Consider the following 19,479-nt stretch of genomic DNA (forward strand, 5'->3'; position numbering starts at 1 on the left):
AAGGTCAGGGACTCGTGCCATGTAATATCCACGTAAGACGCCCACCTCGGCGCCAAGGTCTATGGCACCGGGACATGTAAACTAGGTGCCAAAGATCATGACGCCTAGGTCAGGGTTCATTTCTATAATTCTTTACCTAAGGGATCTAAATGTAATTTTTTCAGAAAAGGGACTAAATTAGAAAAAAGTCAGGTCTTTGTTAGATGTTGATAAATTAAGAAGGGTGCACTGACATGACTTCCATCATAACTGTCTGGACTTTAATTATGCGTGAACTTTAATTTGCCACCCTTTTCAATTTATCCATGCATGTACTCAAGGGCGGCCTGGTGCAAGCGGTAGAGTCTTACCGCCTGTGACCGGAAGGTCCCGGGTTCGAGTCGCGGTCTCCTCGCATTGCACAGGCGAGGGTAAGGCTTGCCACTAACACCCTTCCCCAGACCCCGCACAGAGCGGGAGCTCTCTGCACTGGGTACGCCCTTTTTTTTTATGTACTCAAGGGTTCGAATTTACTGAAGACACCGAGCCTAGCCATGAAGCATAGTGCAATCCCACAGTTTCTCTTGCTGCTCATGGCTGGCTGTGCACGTGTTGCCATCTGTTCCTTGGACGGAAACAGCACAGATAGGCTGTGGCTACTGGAGTTCAAGAAGGCCATCACCAGTGATCCACAGCAAGCCTTGGTGTCCTGGAATGACACCACCCATTTCTGCAGTTGGAAAGGTGTCCAGTATAGCGCCAAGCACCCAAATCGTGTCACTTCTCTTCGTATTCAGAATCAAGGGTTAGCTGGGCCGATCTCCCCTTCGCTTGGAAACTTAATGTTCCTGAGAATCCTGGTCCTATCGACTAATTCATTCACTGGAGAGATTCCCCCATCCCTTGGTCATCTGCATCGCCTCCAAGAGCTCAAATTGAGTAATAATACGCCACAAGGTAGGATACCACAGGCTGATCTTCTGGATACCATTCTTCTCCCTCCCACTTCCCAAGCCATTGAATTTCCTGGGCTCTCTACTGTTGAGGAGTATGTCAACACTCATACTGTCTTTCCTGAAATTCCTATCACTGAAATTCAGAAGGTGGCAACAGAACTATGCTGCATCGATCCTGTGGAGGTGACAGCTGAACTGCTTCTTGCTCCAAGGCCTGAAGATGCAGGTCCAAGCAGAAGTGGAACTTAGATGCATCCCTTGTTTTTTTTTTTTATGGATAACACCACAAATATCGATAGCTCAAACTCTAGTCTGAAAAGAAGCTGGAACATCCTCAATTGGAACATTAGAGGAATCAACTCCGAAGATAAATGCAGCGCGGTAAAAGAAAAAATCGATGAAAGCTCTTGTGCAATCTTCTGTCTCCAAGAAACTAAGAGAGATCATTTTGACCACTCCTTCATAAAAAAACTGGCCCCCAAACGCTTCAACAAGCATGCCTTCTCCCCCTCTGTTGGACAATCTGGAGGTATTCTTATGGGGTGGAATAGCTCTATCTTTAATGGGGAAATCATTGAGATTAACAAGTTCTCCATAACGGTCAATTTCTCTTCCTTGCATAATGGTCATAACTGGATCCTGACCACTGTATATGGTCCATGCCAAGGTCCTGGTAGAGATGAGTTTGTTCTTTGGCTCAACAACCTTCAAATTGATGATAATGTGAACTGGATGATTGTAGGTGACTTCAACTTTTACAGATCATTGAATGACAGAAACAGAAGGGGAGGCAATATGAATGACATAATGATCTTTAATGAAATTATAAGTAACCTGGGACTCCTAGAAATCCCACTTAAAGGGAGAAAGTATACTTGGAGCAATATGCAAGATGATCCCCTCCTTGAGCAAATTGACTGGGTCTTCACTTCTGTTAATTGGATCTCCGATTACCCTGACACACTTCTTCTTCCAATGGCAAGACCAACTTCAGATCATATCCCTTGCAAAATACAAATTGGCACCAATATCCCCAAGGCACAAACTTTCAGATTTGAGAACTACTGGATTGATCACCCTGGGTTCATGGATCTTGTGAAATCTGTTTGGACCTCTAATGTCAGAGCTTCAAACAGTGCCACAAGAATTAGCTCAAAGTTCAAGCTTCTTAGAGCTGCCCTAAAAAAGTGGAGCAAGAAATTGTCTAATCTCTCTAGGTTGATTAAAATTTGTAATGACAATTTAGAAGTTTTAGACTCTCTTGAAGAACAAAGACCTCTCTTTATACAGGAATTTAACTTCAGAAGGATTCTTAAAGCACACATTCTCAGATTACATGGCTACAAAAAAGAGTACTGGAAGAAGAGGTACACTGTGAGATGGACCAAGTTGGGAGATGAAGGAACAAAATTTTTCCACGCTGCAGCCACTGAGAGATACAGGATTAACACCATCACTAGCCTGACAGCCGAGGATGGTAGATCTATCACCGAGCATAATGAAAAGGCAGCTCTGCTACTAGAGGATTTTAAAAAGAGAATGGGATGCTCTTCTAATCCTACAATGCTCTACAACCTTGATCATCTAGTGCAGGCTAGAGATGACTTAGTTTCTCTCTCAAGGCCTTTCTCCACCCATGAAATCGATGAGGTCATCAAACACATGCCGTCTGATAAAGCTCCTGGTCCAGATGGCTTCAATGGGCTCTTTCTGAAAAAATGTTGGGATCTTATAAAAGAAGATGTCTACAAATTATGCTTTGATTTCTTCAATGGTAACTTGAATCTGGAAGCCATCAACAGCTCATTCATCACTCTAATCCCGAAAGTGCACAATCCTACAAGTGTCAATGACTACAGGCCCATTTCCCTTCTGAATGGTGTCATCAAAATCATCACAAAGCTCCTTGCCAATCGGCTGCAGGCTAAAATAATTCCTTTAATTCATACCAACCAGTATGGCTTCATAAAAAATAGAACAATACAGGATTGTTTGGCCTGGGCTTATGAGTACATCCATCAATGCCAACATTCCAAAAAAGAGCTTATTATTCTGAAATTAGACTTTACAAAAGCTTTTGATACAATTGAGCACAACACAATCTTGCTGATGATGAAGCACTTGGGGTTTGCTGAAATTTGGATTGATTGGATTGAGAGGATTCTTGCTTCTGGCTCCTCTTCGGTCCTTCTGAATGGTGTGCCAGGCAATCACTTTCACTGTCGTCGTGGGGTTAGACAAGGTGACCCCCTGTCACCTCTCCTCTTTGTGCTTGCTGCGGATCTCCTTCAATGCATTGTCAACAAAGCCTACCAGCAAGGTTTGTTTGAGTTGCCTATTCCTTCTTTTGAGCTGGATCAGTTCCCCATTGTTCAGTACGCTGACGACACTATTCTAGTCATGAAAGCTTCTCAGAGGGAGTTATTCGCCCTAAAAGGCCTTCTCGAATCCTTCTCGCAATCGACAGGGCTGAGAGTCAACTACAGGAAGTCTTGCCTTGTTCCCTTAAATCTCTCTCTTGAAAAAGCTCAACTCCTTGCTGGTGTCTTCGGCTGCAATTTGGAATCTCTCCCTTTTAACTACCTTGGACTGCCGTTGGGAACAACAAAACCTCGAGTTGAACACTATGGTCCCATTATGACTAAAGTTGAGAGAAGGCTCACGGCAACTTCTACCTTCCTGACCCATGCTGGAAGGCTTCAGCTAGTCAATTCAGTCCTCTCTTCGCTGCCCACATATGCCATGTGTACCTTAGAGGTGCCGGTTGCGGTCATTGAGTATATTGATAGAGCAAGACGTCACTGCCTTTGGAGAGGTTCAGATTCCAATGCAAAGATGAAACCACTGGTGGCCTGGAGAAAATGTTCAAAGCCAAAAAGAAAAGGAGGATTAGGAATTATTAATCTTAGGAGTCAAAACAAGACCCTTCTTTTGAAGCATCTGGACAAATTTTATAATAGGAAGGATATCCCATGGGTGAAGCTGATCTGGAATGCGCATTATTCCCAGGGTCAAGTGCCACATGCTTCGACAGATAGGGGTTCATTTTGGTGGAAGGATGTCCTAAAATTATGTGACATGTTCAGAGGAATTGCAAAGTGCACTTTTGGAGATGGTTCCACTGTGCTTTTTTGGTCTGACCTTTGGAATGACAACATCTTAGAATCCAAATTCCCAAGGCTCTATTCCTTTGCCCGGAATAAGAACATTTCAGTGGCCAGGTTTTTGTCTAATAACACTCTGGAGGCCCAATTTCACTTGCCCTTATCAGAGCAGGCCTTCCAAGAATTCCAAAGTCTCCAGGAATTAATTCAAGATCTACAGGTCGATCAGAATTCAAAGGACTCCTGGGAATACATTTGGGGAAGCAAGAACTACTCCTCACCAAAGTGCTACAACTTTCCTTACAAGAATATACAGCCCCCATCCCCTTTTCTCTGGATTTGGAACTCCAAATGCTGTAACAAACTTCGAGTTTTTTCGTGGCTCCTCTTGATGGACAGACTGAACACAAGGAACATTCTGAGAAGGAAAAAGCACAAGCTTCAGGGAAACAACTACAATTGTGTCCTATGCAGCAACAACATTGAAGAAACCGCATTTCATTTGTTCTTCACCTGCCCCTTTACCCAAGCCTGTTGGCAACACCTTGGTATAAATTGGGACTTCACAATGGATTTCTTCCGGATGATGCAGCAAGCCAAGGCTCAACATAACAACCCCTTTTTTATGGAGACCTTCATCATTGCCACCTGGCAGATTTGGAAGCAGAGAAACAACTCTATATTTGACAGAGGCCGGCCATCCTTTGATTCTTGGAAAAGCTCCTTCTATGACGAAGTTAGGCTGCAGGCCCATAGATTTAGTTCTGCTAAGCGCTCTGTCTTCCTTTCTTGTACAGCTGCTTTAGTTTAGCTCTGCTGCCCACCTCGGGCTTGCTTCCCTTTTTTTGTTATCTCTTGTATAGAGTTGCTGCTCCTTTTGTTTAAATAAAAAGTTTACAGTGGGGGCCTCCCCTGCTGTATTTTCCGCTCAAAAAAAAAGGTAGGATACCCAGTCTTGCAAACTGTTCCAGGCTCAAGGTTTTGTGGCTGTCCAATAATCATCTAGCTGGACAGATACCTGCAGATTTGCCTCATGGCCTTCAAGTGCTGATACTTGGGGCTAATAATCTCACTGGAACTATCCCTGCTTCTCTTTCCAACATCACAGCACTATATAAGTTTGGATTGTATTTCAACAGCATTGAGGGGAGCATCCCAAGTGAGTTTGCAATGTTGCCAAGGCTGCAATATCTGTACATGGGTGGAAACAAGTTTTCAGGCAGTTTTCCACAGCCCATCCTGAATCTTTCTAGCCTAATTTTATTGAATGCTGCTGAGAATGATCTAGGCGGAGACTTACTGCCAAATATTGGCAACTCTCTTCCCAACCTTGAACTGCTCGAGTTAGGCGCTAACTTTTTTCTTGGCCTTATCCCACCTTTCACAAATGTCTCCAAGCTGTTTCATTTCGATATATCAAGGAATAAGTTCACTGGGGTGGTGCCTAGCTCCATCGGCAAACTTTCTAAATTAACTTGGTTAAATCTTGAGATGAACAAACTACAAGCAAGTAACAAGCAAGACTGGGAGTTTATGAATAGTTTAGCAAATTGCACTGAGCTACGAGTGTTGTCAATATCATTTAATCAGCTACAAGGCAATGTACCAAATTCAGTAGGCAACCTTTCCAGTCAACTCCTGTTTCTATACTTGGCAAATAATCAACTGTCAGGGGAGTTTCCTTCTGGTATAGCAAACCTGCACAAACTGATCAGTGTAGCACTGAACGTCAATAAATTTATAGTTGTAGTTCCAGATTGGATTAGAACTCTCACAAACCTACAGAAAGTAACACTAAACAATTTCTTTACCGGGGCCATTCCATCATCCTTTTCAAACATGTCTCAGTTAGAACAACTCTATATAGACTCAAACCAGTTCGATGGAAACATACCTCCAATCCTAGGAAACCTCCAAACACTTGGATCATTGAACATTTCCGACAACAATCTTCATGGCAACATACCAAAGGAGCTCTTCAGAATTCCAACATTAAGGGAGATTATCTTATCTTTCAACAACCTACATGGACCACCTCATGCTGACATCGGCAATGCAAAACAACTCACATATTTGGATATTTCATCAAATAATCTATCTGGAAACATTCCTAGCACACTTGGTAATTGTGAAAGTTTAGAAGATATCGAGATGGGACATAATGCTTTCAGCGGAAGTATCCCCACTTCACTAGGCAATATAAGAAGCCTACAGATTCTCAACATGTCTCACAATAACTTGACTGGTCCAATACCGGTGTCTCTTGGCAGCCTACTGCTTCTTGAGCAACTTGATCTATCATTCAATAATCTTAACGGTGAGGTGCCACCAGAAGGAATCTTCAAGAATGCAACTGCTATACTGATTGAAGGAAATCAGGAGCTTTGTGGTGGACCGCTGGAGCTACACTTGCTTGCATGCCACGCCATGCCTTCAGATTCAGCAACTAAGAACAGGCTATCAGTTGTACAGAAAGTAGTGATCCCAGTAGCCATAGTGGTGGCACTGTCTGTAGTCATTTCTGTTTTGTTCTTCCTCCGGAGGCCAAAACAGAAGACAGAATCCATTTCTTTGTCCTCTATCAGGAGAGAATTCCAGAAAATTTCTTACAGTGATATTGTCAGAGCAACAGGGGGTTTTGCAGCATCCAATCTAATTGGTCAGGGAAGATACGGTTCTGTTTATAAAGGACAGTTGTTCCGTGACAGAAATGTGGTTGCCATCAAGGTCTTCACTCTGGAGACAAGAGGAGCACAAAAGAGCTTTATTGCAGAATGTAGTTCTTTGAGAAATGTGCGACACCACAATCTGGTTCCTATCTTAACTGCATGCTCAACCATCGATTCTACTGGGAATGATTTCAAGGCCCTTGTATATGAGTTCATGCCACGAGGAGACCTGCATAACTTATTGTACTCAGCTCGAGGCGGTGAGGATGAGGACTCTCCAGTTTTGAACAATGTTTCACTGGCTCAGAGGTTAAGCATCGTTGCGGATGTATCAGACGCTTTGGCGTATCTGCACCACGAGCACCAAGGAACCATTGTGCACTGTGATCTGAAACCAAGCAGCATTCTTCTGGATGGTGACATGGTAGCTCATGTTGGAGACTTTGGCCTAGCAAGGTTCAAATTTGATTCCGCAACATCAGCTTCTACTAGTGACATAAATTCGACCTCTTCAGTTTCCATCAAGGGAACCATTGGATATGTTGCTCCAGGTATTGTCCCTTTCCACCTTGTATCTCTCTAGGTAACCTGATAATAACTATATCTATTTTAGCTAAAATCTTTCTACATGTGATCTATAGAATGTGCAGGAGGTGGTCAGGTTTCAACTTCCTCGGATGTCTACAGCTTCGGAGTGGTTCTCCTAGAGATATTCATCCGGAGGCGGCCAACAGATGACTTGTCGTAAATGATCGTAAATTTCCAGCCGGAACAGTATTTTTCTCTCACACAAACCAGCCAGCAGTACTTCTTCACGAACCAGCAACGATACGAACCAGCCAACTGAACAGGCTGGCTAGCATTGTAAAGTTCGCAGAGATCAACGTCCCTGACAACGTGTTGCAGATTGTTGACCCACAGCTGCTGCAAGGACTGCACCTCAGCATGGAGACGCCAATGGCCATCAGGGACAGGGACAGTGAAGCTCAGATCTTGCGGTCTGTAATCAACATTGGACTCTGCTGCACCAAGACGTCCCCCAACGAGCGCATCAGCATGCAGGAAGTGGCTGCCAGGCTGCATGGGATCAGGGATGCATATCTTAGGCCTTGTTTAGATACCCTCAAAATTCCAAGTTTTTTCACTCTCTCTCCATCACATCAATTTTTAGCCGTTTGCATGGAGCATTAAATGTAGGTAAAAAAAATAACTAATTGCACAATTTAGTTGGAAATCACGAGATGAATCTTTTGAGCTTAGTTCCACGATTGGACAATATTTACCAAATAAAACGAAAATGCTACTATTCATCAGTTTGAAATTTTTTTCAATCTAAACAAGGCCTTAGCCGAAACTTATGGATGAGCTAAGTAGCATAGATTCTGAACGAACAACTCAATAAATGAATTTTCATTTCTCAATTCTCATGTACAATGTCTAGTTCTGTTGGTCTTTTAAAATGAAAATGTTCTATGTATAAAAAAAAGGCAGACCCAGTGCCGGAGGCTTTCACATGAGTGGGGTCTTGAGAAGGGAAAAACTGAGGCAAGCCTTCTCCCCGCAAAATCTGTAGAGAGGCTCTGTAGAGAGGCTGCTTCGAGGCCTGCCCTTTGAAAATGTTCTATGTATGATTCACAAATTTTAAGGCATCATTTCTACTATACTTCAGCAACGACAGGGTCACAGTAAATCAGTAACAGTTAGTATCCTGATATACTGTCAGTCGTCAACTGATAAAGAATCTAGCACATGAGTGTATACCTTGCCGCTGAATGTAGTGTTTGGACGAGATAAAAGAATCTATGATAATTTTATTATTTGCAATATGACATGAATTTGGAAGACAGTTCAGTACAAGGATTCATATAGTCTTCATTCTGTAAGCTAGAACAACAAGGCTACACAATCCTGTACACACAGGATGGAAATCTCTACAACCACCTACCAAACGACTCCCGCGCATCCAAAAATAATTGGCTATCCTGAAAATTGGTGGGCAACTAGCAAATTTTGAGTTCCAGTGAGGCCATTATGGCAACGCGGGTGTGCCTGCCACAGTGATCAACGACTCATGGCTGAGCTAGCTGTTGCCTCCCTTCTGTTTTAAGGTGATCTTATCTCCTAAGCTGAGCGCGATTCCTTGGGTCTTGCTTCTTATCCTTATGTAGCCACTCAACTTGCCATCAGCCTGCTTCTCAACACTGATATTCACCAGAGCGTCCTCACCAAACACACTCTTGGCATAGAGATTTGCAGCAAGGAACCCACATTCTCCATCGAGTGCAGATCTGATGTAAGTAGAAAATGAGCATTGCGTTAGCAAACAAAGCATTTATCATCTTTCTAGCCTAATAGAACTTCAAATATCCCACATACCAACCAGCACTCATTCAACAATTAGCGACAGTCAGTGTAACAATTCCCCCAGTTTTCCAACCAATTTAATAACTAAACAGAGTTTTTCTAAGTGAAAACAAATGGGAGGGTTCTCGGTTTTGGTACACCAAATTAAGCAGCCATGTACTTCCACTACAAGGAGTAATCATATGTAGAATGATCAATAGTAAGGGGTATTTGGATCTCTGTCCATGCATGGTTGGCTTGGTAAAGGACTAGGTACATTTCTTCTACTTTATGCAATTTCTGCTCAGCTCTTGTAACAAAGAAAGGAAATTTGATCTTTCTAACATATAATCATATGACTCAAGCAAACATGACTGGCCTTGCAACCTAGGAAACTGAGTAAAAACCAGATTGACCTAAATAGATCACTCCTGTATGATGTAGAATAGACATGTGAACAAATAGACATTACACTAGTTTATTTTGAACACAGAAAAAGGCCATAAATTTCCACATGCCTCAAGACTGTACTATTGAGAGAAATTTATGCCTGTATTTCAATGTTTTGTACTTTACGGCCTTGTTTGGATGCCCATGACCTCAATCCATGTGTGTTGGAGTGGTTTGGATACATGGACATCCAAACAAGCCCTACATGTGTCTGAATGACTAATGACACTACAGATATCTCTAGCATTAATATACAAAAGCAGACACAATTCCAGTATGCAGATAAATGTGGATGGTCTGGATTTGTTGGAACTTACGGTGGTGTTAGACACTTCATATTCGTGGACTTAATAATATGATTCAAGAATTCCTTCTCATCCTGAATCACAGTATTCACCGCCACCTGATAAACAATGAAACAATAGTCATAAGAATAGTTAATCCATAAGACAAAAGAGTCATAAAAACCCAGGAGGACTACATGTGTGCATTGTTTGATGTCAACCATATATAAACAGAGTAAAGCTACCAATGAAATTGGTTAGCTTGAACATTGATGACATGTCTGATGAGGGGAGATGATTGGGAAGTTCCTTGTCCTGAAATTTCTTAGTCCCTCACCAAAACACCCAGAAGTTTTTACCATGTAGATGCTTGTTATTAATCAAGAACTTTTAAAAAGAATAAAAACTAAACCGGTAGAGGATATTAACTCATTTGTGGAAACCTATATGGCACAACTTCAGCATAGGTTACAACTATATGATAGAAGTGTAAGCGATAGTGTCTGGCATAAACTACAGAAACCATCTTGAAAGAAAAAAAAATCAGAAGAGTTTTATTACCTTATTTTCCCACTCAAATTCTGCCCACATGTTCCGGAATGCAACATCAGCACATGTAGCAGGTGAGATGTAATCCATGATATCAATGTGAATGTCATTTAGGACCACCACAGATCGTTCCATCACATTTGAAGTTTCATAAACTATGTTACCAAATATGACTCCAGTCTCTGTTGATGAGACCTTGATATTGGCTCGAATTTGCTTGCATGACTCAGGAGCCAATGTATAGTTTTGAGGACGGTCAACAAGTTTTAGGTCGCCCATTGTTGCTAACTCCAAGCATAAGTTCTGGAGTGTTTCTTTTGTTCGGTTTATGACTGTAACATCAAGTACAATATCATAATGATGAACAGTTACAAATGCTTCGGCATACACAGGGTCGCTGAATCCTGTCAATTGAAGAATACGATTTAGCTTGTTGGTATCATCTGCATCCTTAGTAAATTGACCGGTTGCAGCCTTCAAATCATCTTGAACTGCATCTTCCAGCTCAAGCTGGCTCATTCCCTGTGAGAAAAATGCCAAATTTAGCAGTGTATGAAAGAAACACAAAGAAAAAGGGCATGCCCAATGCTGAAAGCTCCCATGCAAGGTTGGATGTAGGGAAGTGAACTACTAGTATGGAAGAAACAAAAAACAGAAAATTATCATGCTTTCAAAAAGATGGTGATTATGCAATTGCTGTCATTAAACATTGATGAAGTTCAAATCTTTATGTCAACACAAGTCAGTTCATTTTCTATGATAATAATGCAGTTTTGAACAACAAACATGAAAAAATATAACTATGTTTAAAAAATATAGCTTTGCTATCCTTAAGAAAAATATGTTACCAATAATTAGCCTCGAATTGAAGACAATGACACTTTTCTTTATGAATTAATAAAAAAACGTTTACACATTATGGACCATTGGAAGGAAAAAAATGTTGACTGATTTCAGTTTCTATAGAAATTCTGTTCAAATATGCACATCTGGTTATTCCTTGACCCAATAAAGACATTTTTTAAACTTTACTATCTTCATACAATAGAAATATGTTTCAACATAGGCTAGAGAACATATGAACCAGAAAAACAGAGCAAACACAATACTTCTATAATCATGAGTCCATGACTTCACTAAGTGAGACTAAATTTAAGAACTAATGGAACAGGAGAAAAATATGAACTAGCAATCAGTACTCATAGAGAACTAATATTGTTTCAGATTTTTTTTTTAGAAAAAAAGAGAAAAGTAGATCAGTCTCACCTTCCTGCTCTTTAGGTGATAGAAATCAATAAGATCATCTGGTTGGGCATAAGTTATCTGTGCCTTGGCCTTCATCTCCTCAGTCTCCCTAAATTGCTTCTCAGCAAGCATGTTGACAAAGCTCTGGCGGCAAGACTGCAACCAGACCTTCCTAACATCATCACCAGTATTGCAAAGCAGCCTCACACAGAGAACAATACGATCATACGAGTCATTGTCAATAGGGTGCGGGAGGTAAGATGACTGTCCCAACTGCAAGATGGACACCATGATCAACAAGGCTTCAGTACTAGCCTTGTTTACTTCAACCTTTGCTGGCTGAATCTCCTCCAGCCTCAACACAAGCTTGGTCAGGTTACAGGCAACAACAGCAGCCAAGAAGAAATCACCAGACAGAATGAGAGATCTGAGATTCTGGCTGGAAGCCAACGACCCAAGAGCTGAAGCAGGAGCCCAAATAGCAGTCTCAGTGGCAGCACTCTGTGTGGCATAAGTTCCATCTGCAAGAACAGCAGGCCTCCTCGAAGACACAGTGACAGAGTTCACCACTGGCTGGGATGGCTTAGAGGAATCAGTTGTCTCACCTCCCTCAGAGACAGTGTAGAATGGAAGATCCCCAAGGCATTGCTTGATGGTGGAAATGGCACTCTCAACCTCAGAGAGAGACAGGGAATACTCTCCAAGGATCCAGAGAGCACAGGAGCAGACACGGGATGCCCGGATCTGATAGAATATGTCGATCAGCCTCTGGATCATGGACACACGGAGCTTGGGATTAGTCTCTATAATCTCGCGCACAAATAGAACGACATCAAGTGCTGCAGCAACATTAGGATCCCCAAGGAAGTCCATGAGAAGGTGTACAACCAATGCAGCCACCTCCGGGTACTTCTTGGCACAGTTATGGATGGCCTGCACTAGCATCTGGCGGTATTCACCACCCTTCTCCACCTCAGTGGCCTGTGTCTTAACCACCTCCTTCTTGAGGTAGAGCACCACCTCCTCAACATTTCTGGGGGTGAGCAGATCCAGGACCAAATCCAGCACCTTCCTCCTAACATCCACATTGGGGCTAGCCAGCGCACGCAGCTCATCCATGACCATATCCACCATCACCTCCCTGTGAGAGGAGCGCAGCTCGTGCAGGCGGTCCAGGATGATGAGCTTCACATTGTTGTCGCTCTGCGAGGATAGCAGCTGGCAGTATGTATTGGCGGCGGCCCGCACAGCCGTGGGCGCAGATGAGAGGGACACGAGCGCCCCCGCGCACTCGTACACGACAGCCGCGCTGGACGCTGAGAGGAGGGAGATGATGACCGTGATATACCTGCCCTTGTCGGCACGGCCCTTGGAGCGGCAGACCTTGCGGATGAGGTCGACGGCGGCCATCTGCAGCAGATCGGGCCACTCCGCGACGCGGTCGGCGTTGCTGAAAAGGTAGGCGACGGCGCGGTCCTGCCCCGCCGCGAGGAGCATGAGGAAGGCGTTCCTGCGCGCGGCGGGGTCCTGCTCGGAGGCGAGCGCGCGCTCGACGAGCTCCGGCGCGTCTGGGATGAGCTGGTCCCCGTGCTGGAGGCTGTAGATGGCGGAGACCGCGGAGAGCGCGTGGCGGCGCACGAACTGGTGGCGGTGCTCGAGGTTGGCGAGGACGGAGGGGACGAGCGGCTCCAGCAGCTCGGGCTCGGTGAGGCGGCAGAGGAACCGCAGCGTGACGCCGCGGATGTACTCGTTGGGGCTCTGCAGGCTGTTGCGGAGGTTCTGGCAGATGAGGATCATCTCCGGGAGGGCCTTCCCCGTGGCGGCGTCGCGCTTGTCGACGGTCTCGAGGTAGAGGAGGAGCAGCTTCTGGACGGCGTGGTCGTCGCAGGACTGCACGTAGCGGACGACGGTGATGAAGAGGTGCGGGAGGGGCTCGCCGTTGAGGAGCAGCGAGATGGCGCGCCGCATCGCGTCGGCCTTGGCGGGCCCGTCGCCGGACTCGAGCTCCGCCTTGATCTCGTTCGCCATTGACGGCGAGCCCTTGTCGAAGTGCACTAGGAATGTGCACGGCTTCTCCATGGCCGCCAGATCTGCGAGGCCCGTGGATCTGGCCTGGCCTCCTCGAGGGAGGGAAGGGAGGGGGATCGGATCTGGGGGGCAGGACTGCAGGAGGAAGACGAATGCGTAAGATTTATCGGGGGGAGTGACCCGTGCCGCAAAATTGGGGCGAGTTGAACGGGTTGCTTCGCCTAGTCATATGGGCTCCGAAAGGGCCCAACGAAGAAAATGGGCCACATTTTTGTTTGAGGGGATAATGGGCCACAATTAAACAGCATTCATCTGTCATTAACAATTTCTGAGATTCTAAAAAAAATAACAATCTTTGAACCTCTAAGGCCTTCCTTAGTTGGTTCCCAGATAGCTAGTTAAAAAAATTTATTGGCTATTAAGGAGCGACTCCTAAATAGCTAGTCTAATACGAACTTCTAAAAATAACTCTCTCGCAACTCGCATAACCCTCCACTATAGTGTTCTTTTTTATTATTATTTTTTAGCTTCATCTAGCTAGCTATTTGCAAGTTGTCATTGAAGATGCTCTAAGAGATCATGACAATTTCCTATGAAATGAACAGTTTTCACAAAAAAAATCGGATCACAAGGAAAATGAAGTGGACATATTAGTTGCTTAACCATGCACGGCAGCAGATGTCTACAATCGGAGCCTCTTTCGTACATATTCATCGGGCTCCTTTCTACAGCAGAAAAGATCTGGTGGGAGTGTAGCACGGAGCTCTTTTTCTCTCTCCAGGGCAAAATGAACCGGCAAGGTGAAGCTGGTGAAGCCCGTCAAAGTAGTTTCACCTGGCTCCTTGCCATAGTGTCGCAACAGTACCGAAGCTAGGGCCAGTAGGATCTGCACCAAACGGCCCCTTGGAACCTCGACTTCGCAGCACATTCCATGCTTATGGACACATCCGACTGCTACCTGCACTACCAGGACACATCACCTATTGCGGACAAGTCGTCGTGTCTACTACGTCGCGCACACACAACTACACAAGCATACGCACCTAAAACCCTAGCTGCCAATGCAATTAATTTTGCTAAATTTGCACCGCAATAAATAAGGCTATTCGAAACACACCTGCACCTTTTTGTTTGTCCACGCCGATCAACCTGTTCACTCCTAGATCATTCGCTTGAGCCTTTATTTAATTCCTCCTCAAAATTTTACACCCTATCACATCAAATATTTGACACATGCATGGAGTATTAAATATAGACTAAAAAATAATTAATTGCACAGATTGCGACTACTTTGCGAGACAGATCTTTTAAGCCTAATTATTCCATTATTTGACAATAAAGTGCTACAGTAGCACATGTGCTAATGATGGATTAATTAAGGTTAATAAATTCGTCTCGTGGTTTACTGACGGATTCTGTAATTTATTTTTTTATTAGTATCCGAACACTACATGCGACACCCCATGTAACATCCGATGTGACATCCCAAAACTTTACACCCTGGATCTAATGCCAATGCAGAAACTGAAGACAAGGACGCGCGCTGACAGGCGAAACAACGACGAGCGAATGAAGGGGGCAATATACAAGGGGGGCTATTCTAAACCTAAACATATTTGCCATGTAGTACATCCGAGTCAATCGTAGAAAGAAAAAACGACCAAGTCACAGCAATCTATTTTTGCATGTGTAAAAGGTAAGTCCGAACTGGTTTAGCAAAAGGAGGGGCTAAGTAAACCTTTTGTTACTTTAGGGGGTCATTAGGACATAATCAACACGTGGAGGTAGTAATTTAGACTTTTTTCTAAACTAAACTTTAGACTCCAAGTTTTAAAAGAAAATGCAGGCAGTGCCCAACCCGAAACATGTCTTATTGTCTGTTCCTTTTCGACTCCCTCCAACCACAAAAGAACGTAATTCTCATATTTCGAGAAGTCACATAGTTTTAACTTTGACTAAAATTATATGAAAATGTACTTACATTCATGAGACAAATAAGTATAATTAGATTAGTTATAAAATATATTTTGATAATAAATTTATTTCGAGACATAAATGTTAATACTAATTACTATAAATTTGGTTAAAATTGGGCTAGTTTAACTGGCATGTTCCTATAATTATATTTTTTTTATGGACGGAGGGAGTACCAGTAAGCACTAAATAAGTTTCGACGGTAAATGAAGGTGTGATCTCCATGCGTCGGTGTCGGTAGTCCATGGGATGGCTGCCAGCAGCACCTTCCTCCTCGTGTCGACCTGGATCGTCCATGTGTTTTGGTCCTTGTGGACCCTCGCAACCTTGAAGCAGACGACGTCGGGGTTGTCCAAGCTCATGACAGGGTCTGTAGGTGCCCACGTGGGAGGCCCTCGTTCCCCAGCATCGCCCAGAGCTCCAAGAATCACTTAGGAAATATTATTGAATATATTTTCATAATAAACTTATTTATAAATAAAAATATTGCTAATATTTTATATAAATATAGTTACACTTAAGAAAGGTTCATCCAGCATGAGTTGTATAGAGACTCTTTTAATGAGACAGAGGGAGCAGTTGCCCAACACACGTTGACTCTCTAAGGCCCTATTTGATATGGCTTCACATAATACATGAAAGGAGACAAAGCCAATGAAGCAAAAAATAGTAGTTTCATCGGCAACTAGTTTATTTTGAGAAGAGAGAGAGAAATAACTCCTTGCTATAGTGCATGGAGTAGACTAAGCCAAAGACGCTCGGAACTCTACCAAATGGGTCCTAATCAAGGTTTTAGATCTTCGGCTACAGCAGCAGCAATAGCCAACCATAACTACGGGTAGACATTAGCTAGTAAAACCAACTTATAGCGCTAAGAAATCCTATGTGTTAATAGTTCGATAATGATATAGAGCAGGCGTCCGAATGGGGACGGACGCACCCGACCCACGCCAAACTAACCCACCTGTGCCGCACCTCACTCCTCCTTATCCTTTCCTCGAGCCACACTCCTGCAGCGCTCGCACTCCCATTCTACTGCCGCTCTCGCCCGCCCGCCGTGACAGACACCGCGCACCGGCCGTCCTGCTCGCCCGCCGGTACTCCCTCCCTCCCTATCCCCCTCCGTGACCTGCTACCCCGGGCCCCCAATGACCTAGCTCCCGCTCCCCCACCGAAGACGAGGACAACGACGGCGACTCCGATGAGGTAGGTCGGTCCCCTCCTCTGGATCTGAGCCCTCCTCCTCCTCCTCCTCTGGATCTGAGAAACGTAGCAGTGGCTAGGGTTCCAACGAACTCTGGGGTCCTATTCCCACAAGGTGATGGGCCAGGGGCTGTTTTGTACGCTTTTGTTTTTCTGTTTCTCCCGTATTGCAATAGGTTTTTTGGGATGTTACAATATATGTTTTCGAATGTTGCAATGGGATTTTTGGGTTGTTGCAACAGAAGTTTTTGCGATGTTGCAGTAATACTGCTTGAGATGTTGCAGTACACAATTTTTGATATTGCAGCACATAATTTTCGATGTTGCAATACATATTTTTTCGATGTTGTAGTACATATTTTTTCGATGTTGTAGTACATAATTTTCGTTGTTGTAATACATATTTTTTTGATGTTGCAGTATATGTTTTTCAATGTTGCACTACATATTTTTTGATGTTGCACTACATATTTTTCCCATGTTGCAGTATTCATATTTCGATGTTGCACTACATAGTTTTTCCATATATCTTGCGATGTTGTACTTGAAGTGTTTTCGTGCTTTTGGGGCAGGGGGCGCGGTGGGGGAACGGGGTGATGCGAGGGGCAGACGGGATCTGTTCTATTCCTGCAGGGGGGGTTAGGAAGGGAGCGGCGTTCCGTTCCCGCGGGGGCGGGTGGGTTTGGGAAGGGCACGGCGTCCGGACGCATCTCGTGCGCCGAACGTCCGGGCGCTAGGATTACCACTAATAGTTGCAATAGCCGTAGATAGCCGCTAAGTGGGCCTGAATTTTGCTGCAGCTAAAACATGGGCCATAAAAAAAGCTAAACAAGTAGGGGCCTGACCCATTCAGTTTGACGTGCAATGCAATGTTCTGGGCTGGCAATGCGAAGCCCATGACCCTATCTGGTACGGTAATCACCTTAATAATCGTTAACCTAGACTCAGTGATGGAGGCAGCGGTGGGGCTGGGGGGCTCTAGCCCCCCTACCGATCCTGGGCACGTGGAGCCCCCCTAAGCCCTCCCTCAAAATTTTATGCATATATGTATTATGTAGGAGGGTGAAAGGTCCTAATATGGCTAGAGGGGGGGTGAATAGCCTATTTAAAAATCTACAAATCAACTAGAGCAATTTGATTAGTATGACAAATAGCGAAAAGCAAACTTGCTCTAGCTCTACAAGGGTTGCAAGCCACCTATCCAACAATTCTAGTTGCAATGATTCCTAGGCACACAACTTACAAAGTTACTACTCACTAAGAGCTCTCAAACTTACTACTCTAAAGAGCTCCACTAGATGAACTTAAAATAACAAAACAAGCTCTCAATTCTAATTACACTAAAGAGCTTGCCACAACTAGTTTGCAAGAATATAAATGAGTGCGTAGGGTGATTATACCGCCGTGTAGAGGAGTGAACCAATCACAAGGTGAATATTAAATCAATCACCGGGAGAATACCAAATGGCAAGAGACAACCGATTTTCTCTCGAGGTTCACGTGCTTGCCAACACGTTACGTCTCCGTTGTGTCGACCAACACTTGGTGGTTCGGTGGCTAAGAGGTGTTGCACAAACCTCGTCCACACGATTGGACACCGCAAGAACCTACCCACAAGTGAGGTAACTCAATGACACGAGCAATCCACTAGAGTTACCTTTCGGCGCTCCGCTAGGGAAGGTACAAATCCCCTCACAATCATCGGAGATGGCCACGAACAATCACCAACTCATGTCAATCCTCCTCCGCTGCACCAAGCCGTCTAGGTGGTGGCAACCACCAAGAGTAACAAGTGAATCCCGCAGCGAAACACGAATACCAAGTACCTCTAGATGCAATCACTCAAGCAATGCACTTGGATTCTTTCCCAATCTCATAAAGATGATGGATCAATGATGGAGATGAGTGGGAGGACTTTGGCTAAGCTCACAAGGTTGCTATGTCAATGCAAATGGCCAAGAGAGTGAGCTTGAGCCGGCCATGGGGCTTAAATAGAAGCCCCCATGAAATAGAGCCGTTGGGCTCCTCACTGCACTGAACACGGGCCGACCGGATGCTCTGGTCAGATTGACCGGACGTTGGACCTCAGCGTCTAGTCATGCGATGTGCGCCACGTGTCATTGGCTTCAAACGCCGATCGCCTGATCTCAACGGTCAAGAGATGACCGGACGCGTCAGTTAGAAAGTGACCGGACGCTGGAGCACAGCGTCCGGTCATTTCCAGTAAGGTTCAAAACGCGATATTTCACGACCGGACGCGTCCGATCATACCCGACTGGACTCACCCAGTGTCTAGTCACACAACGTCTCCTCTGTGCGCCTCACGTCAGCATACGTCAGCACTGACCGGACGCACCCTGCCAGCGTCCGGTCACTTTTAGTGCTAGCGTCCGGTCGAAGACCGAAACACGCGCCCTCTACTGCCACTGACCGGACGCTTCGGTCCAATCGAGACCAGCGTCTGGTCACATACAGTGACCTTCGTCTTCTCTATCTAGGGCGTCGGTGGCACCGTCGGATTGTCCGCACTCTACGGGCGGACACTCCGCCGGTGAAGTTTCTAACCCTTGCTCAAATGTGCCAACCACCAAGTGTATCACCTTGTGCACATGTGTTAGCATATTTTCACAAACATTTCAAGGGTGTTAGCACTCCACTAGATCCTAAATGCATATGCAATGAGTTAGAGCATCTA

General features: G+C 44.6%; 2 protein-coding genes and 1 pseudogene across 2 annotated transcripts; 1 reads left to right on the plus strand and 2 right to left on the minus strand.

Moving 5' to 3' along the window:
* The first annotated feature begins 366 nt into the window (after window positions 1–366).
* LOC136486425 (putative receptor-like protein kinase At3g47110) lies at window positions 367–7,962 on the plus strand. The gene is made up of 4 exons (XM_066483309.1): window positions 367–936; window positions 4,980–7,259; window positions 7,350–7,449; window positions 7,560–7,962. The coding sequence occupies exons 1-4, from the start codon at window positions 534–536 to the stop codon at window positions 7,897–7,899; spliced, it is 3,123 nt and encodes a 1,040-aa protein (XP_066339406.1). The 5' UTR covers window positions 367–533; the 3' UTR covers window positions 7,900–7,962.
* Window positions 7,963–8,499: 537 nt separating this feature from the next.
* On the minus strand, window positions 8,500–13,756 carry LOC136486426 (coatomer subunit beta-1-like). The gene is made up of 4 exons (XM_066483310.1): window positions 11,601–13,756; window positions 10,347–10,856; window positions 9,819–9,904; window positions 8,500–8,996 (listed from the first exon to the last, which is right to left on the minus strand). The coding sequence occupies exons 1-4, from the start codon at window positions 13,656–13,658 to the stop codon at window positions 8,789–8,791; spliced, it is 2,862 nt and encodes a 953-aa protein (XP_066339407.1). The 5' UTR covers window positions 13,659–13,756; the 3' UTR covers window positions 8,500–8,788.
* Window positions 13,757–15,766: 2,010 nt separating this feature from the next.
* Window positions 15,767–19,479, minus strand: part of LOC136488300 (uncharacterized) — a 36,567-nt pseudogene continuing 32,854 nt past the window's right edge.

Source organism: Miscanthus floridulus, chromosome 10, assembly GCF_019320115.1.
Source record: "Miscanthus floridulus cultivar M001 chromosome 10, ASM1932011v1, whole genome shotgun sequence".
NCBI classification, from domain to species: domain Eukaryota; kingdom Viridiplantae; phylum Streptophyta; class Magnoliopsida; order Poales; family Poaceae; genus Miscanthus; species Miscanthus floridulus.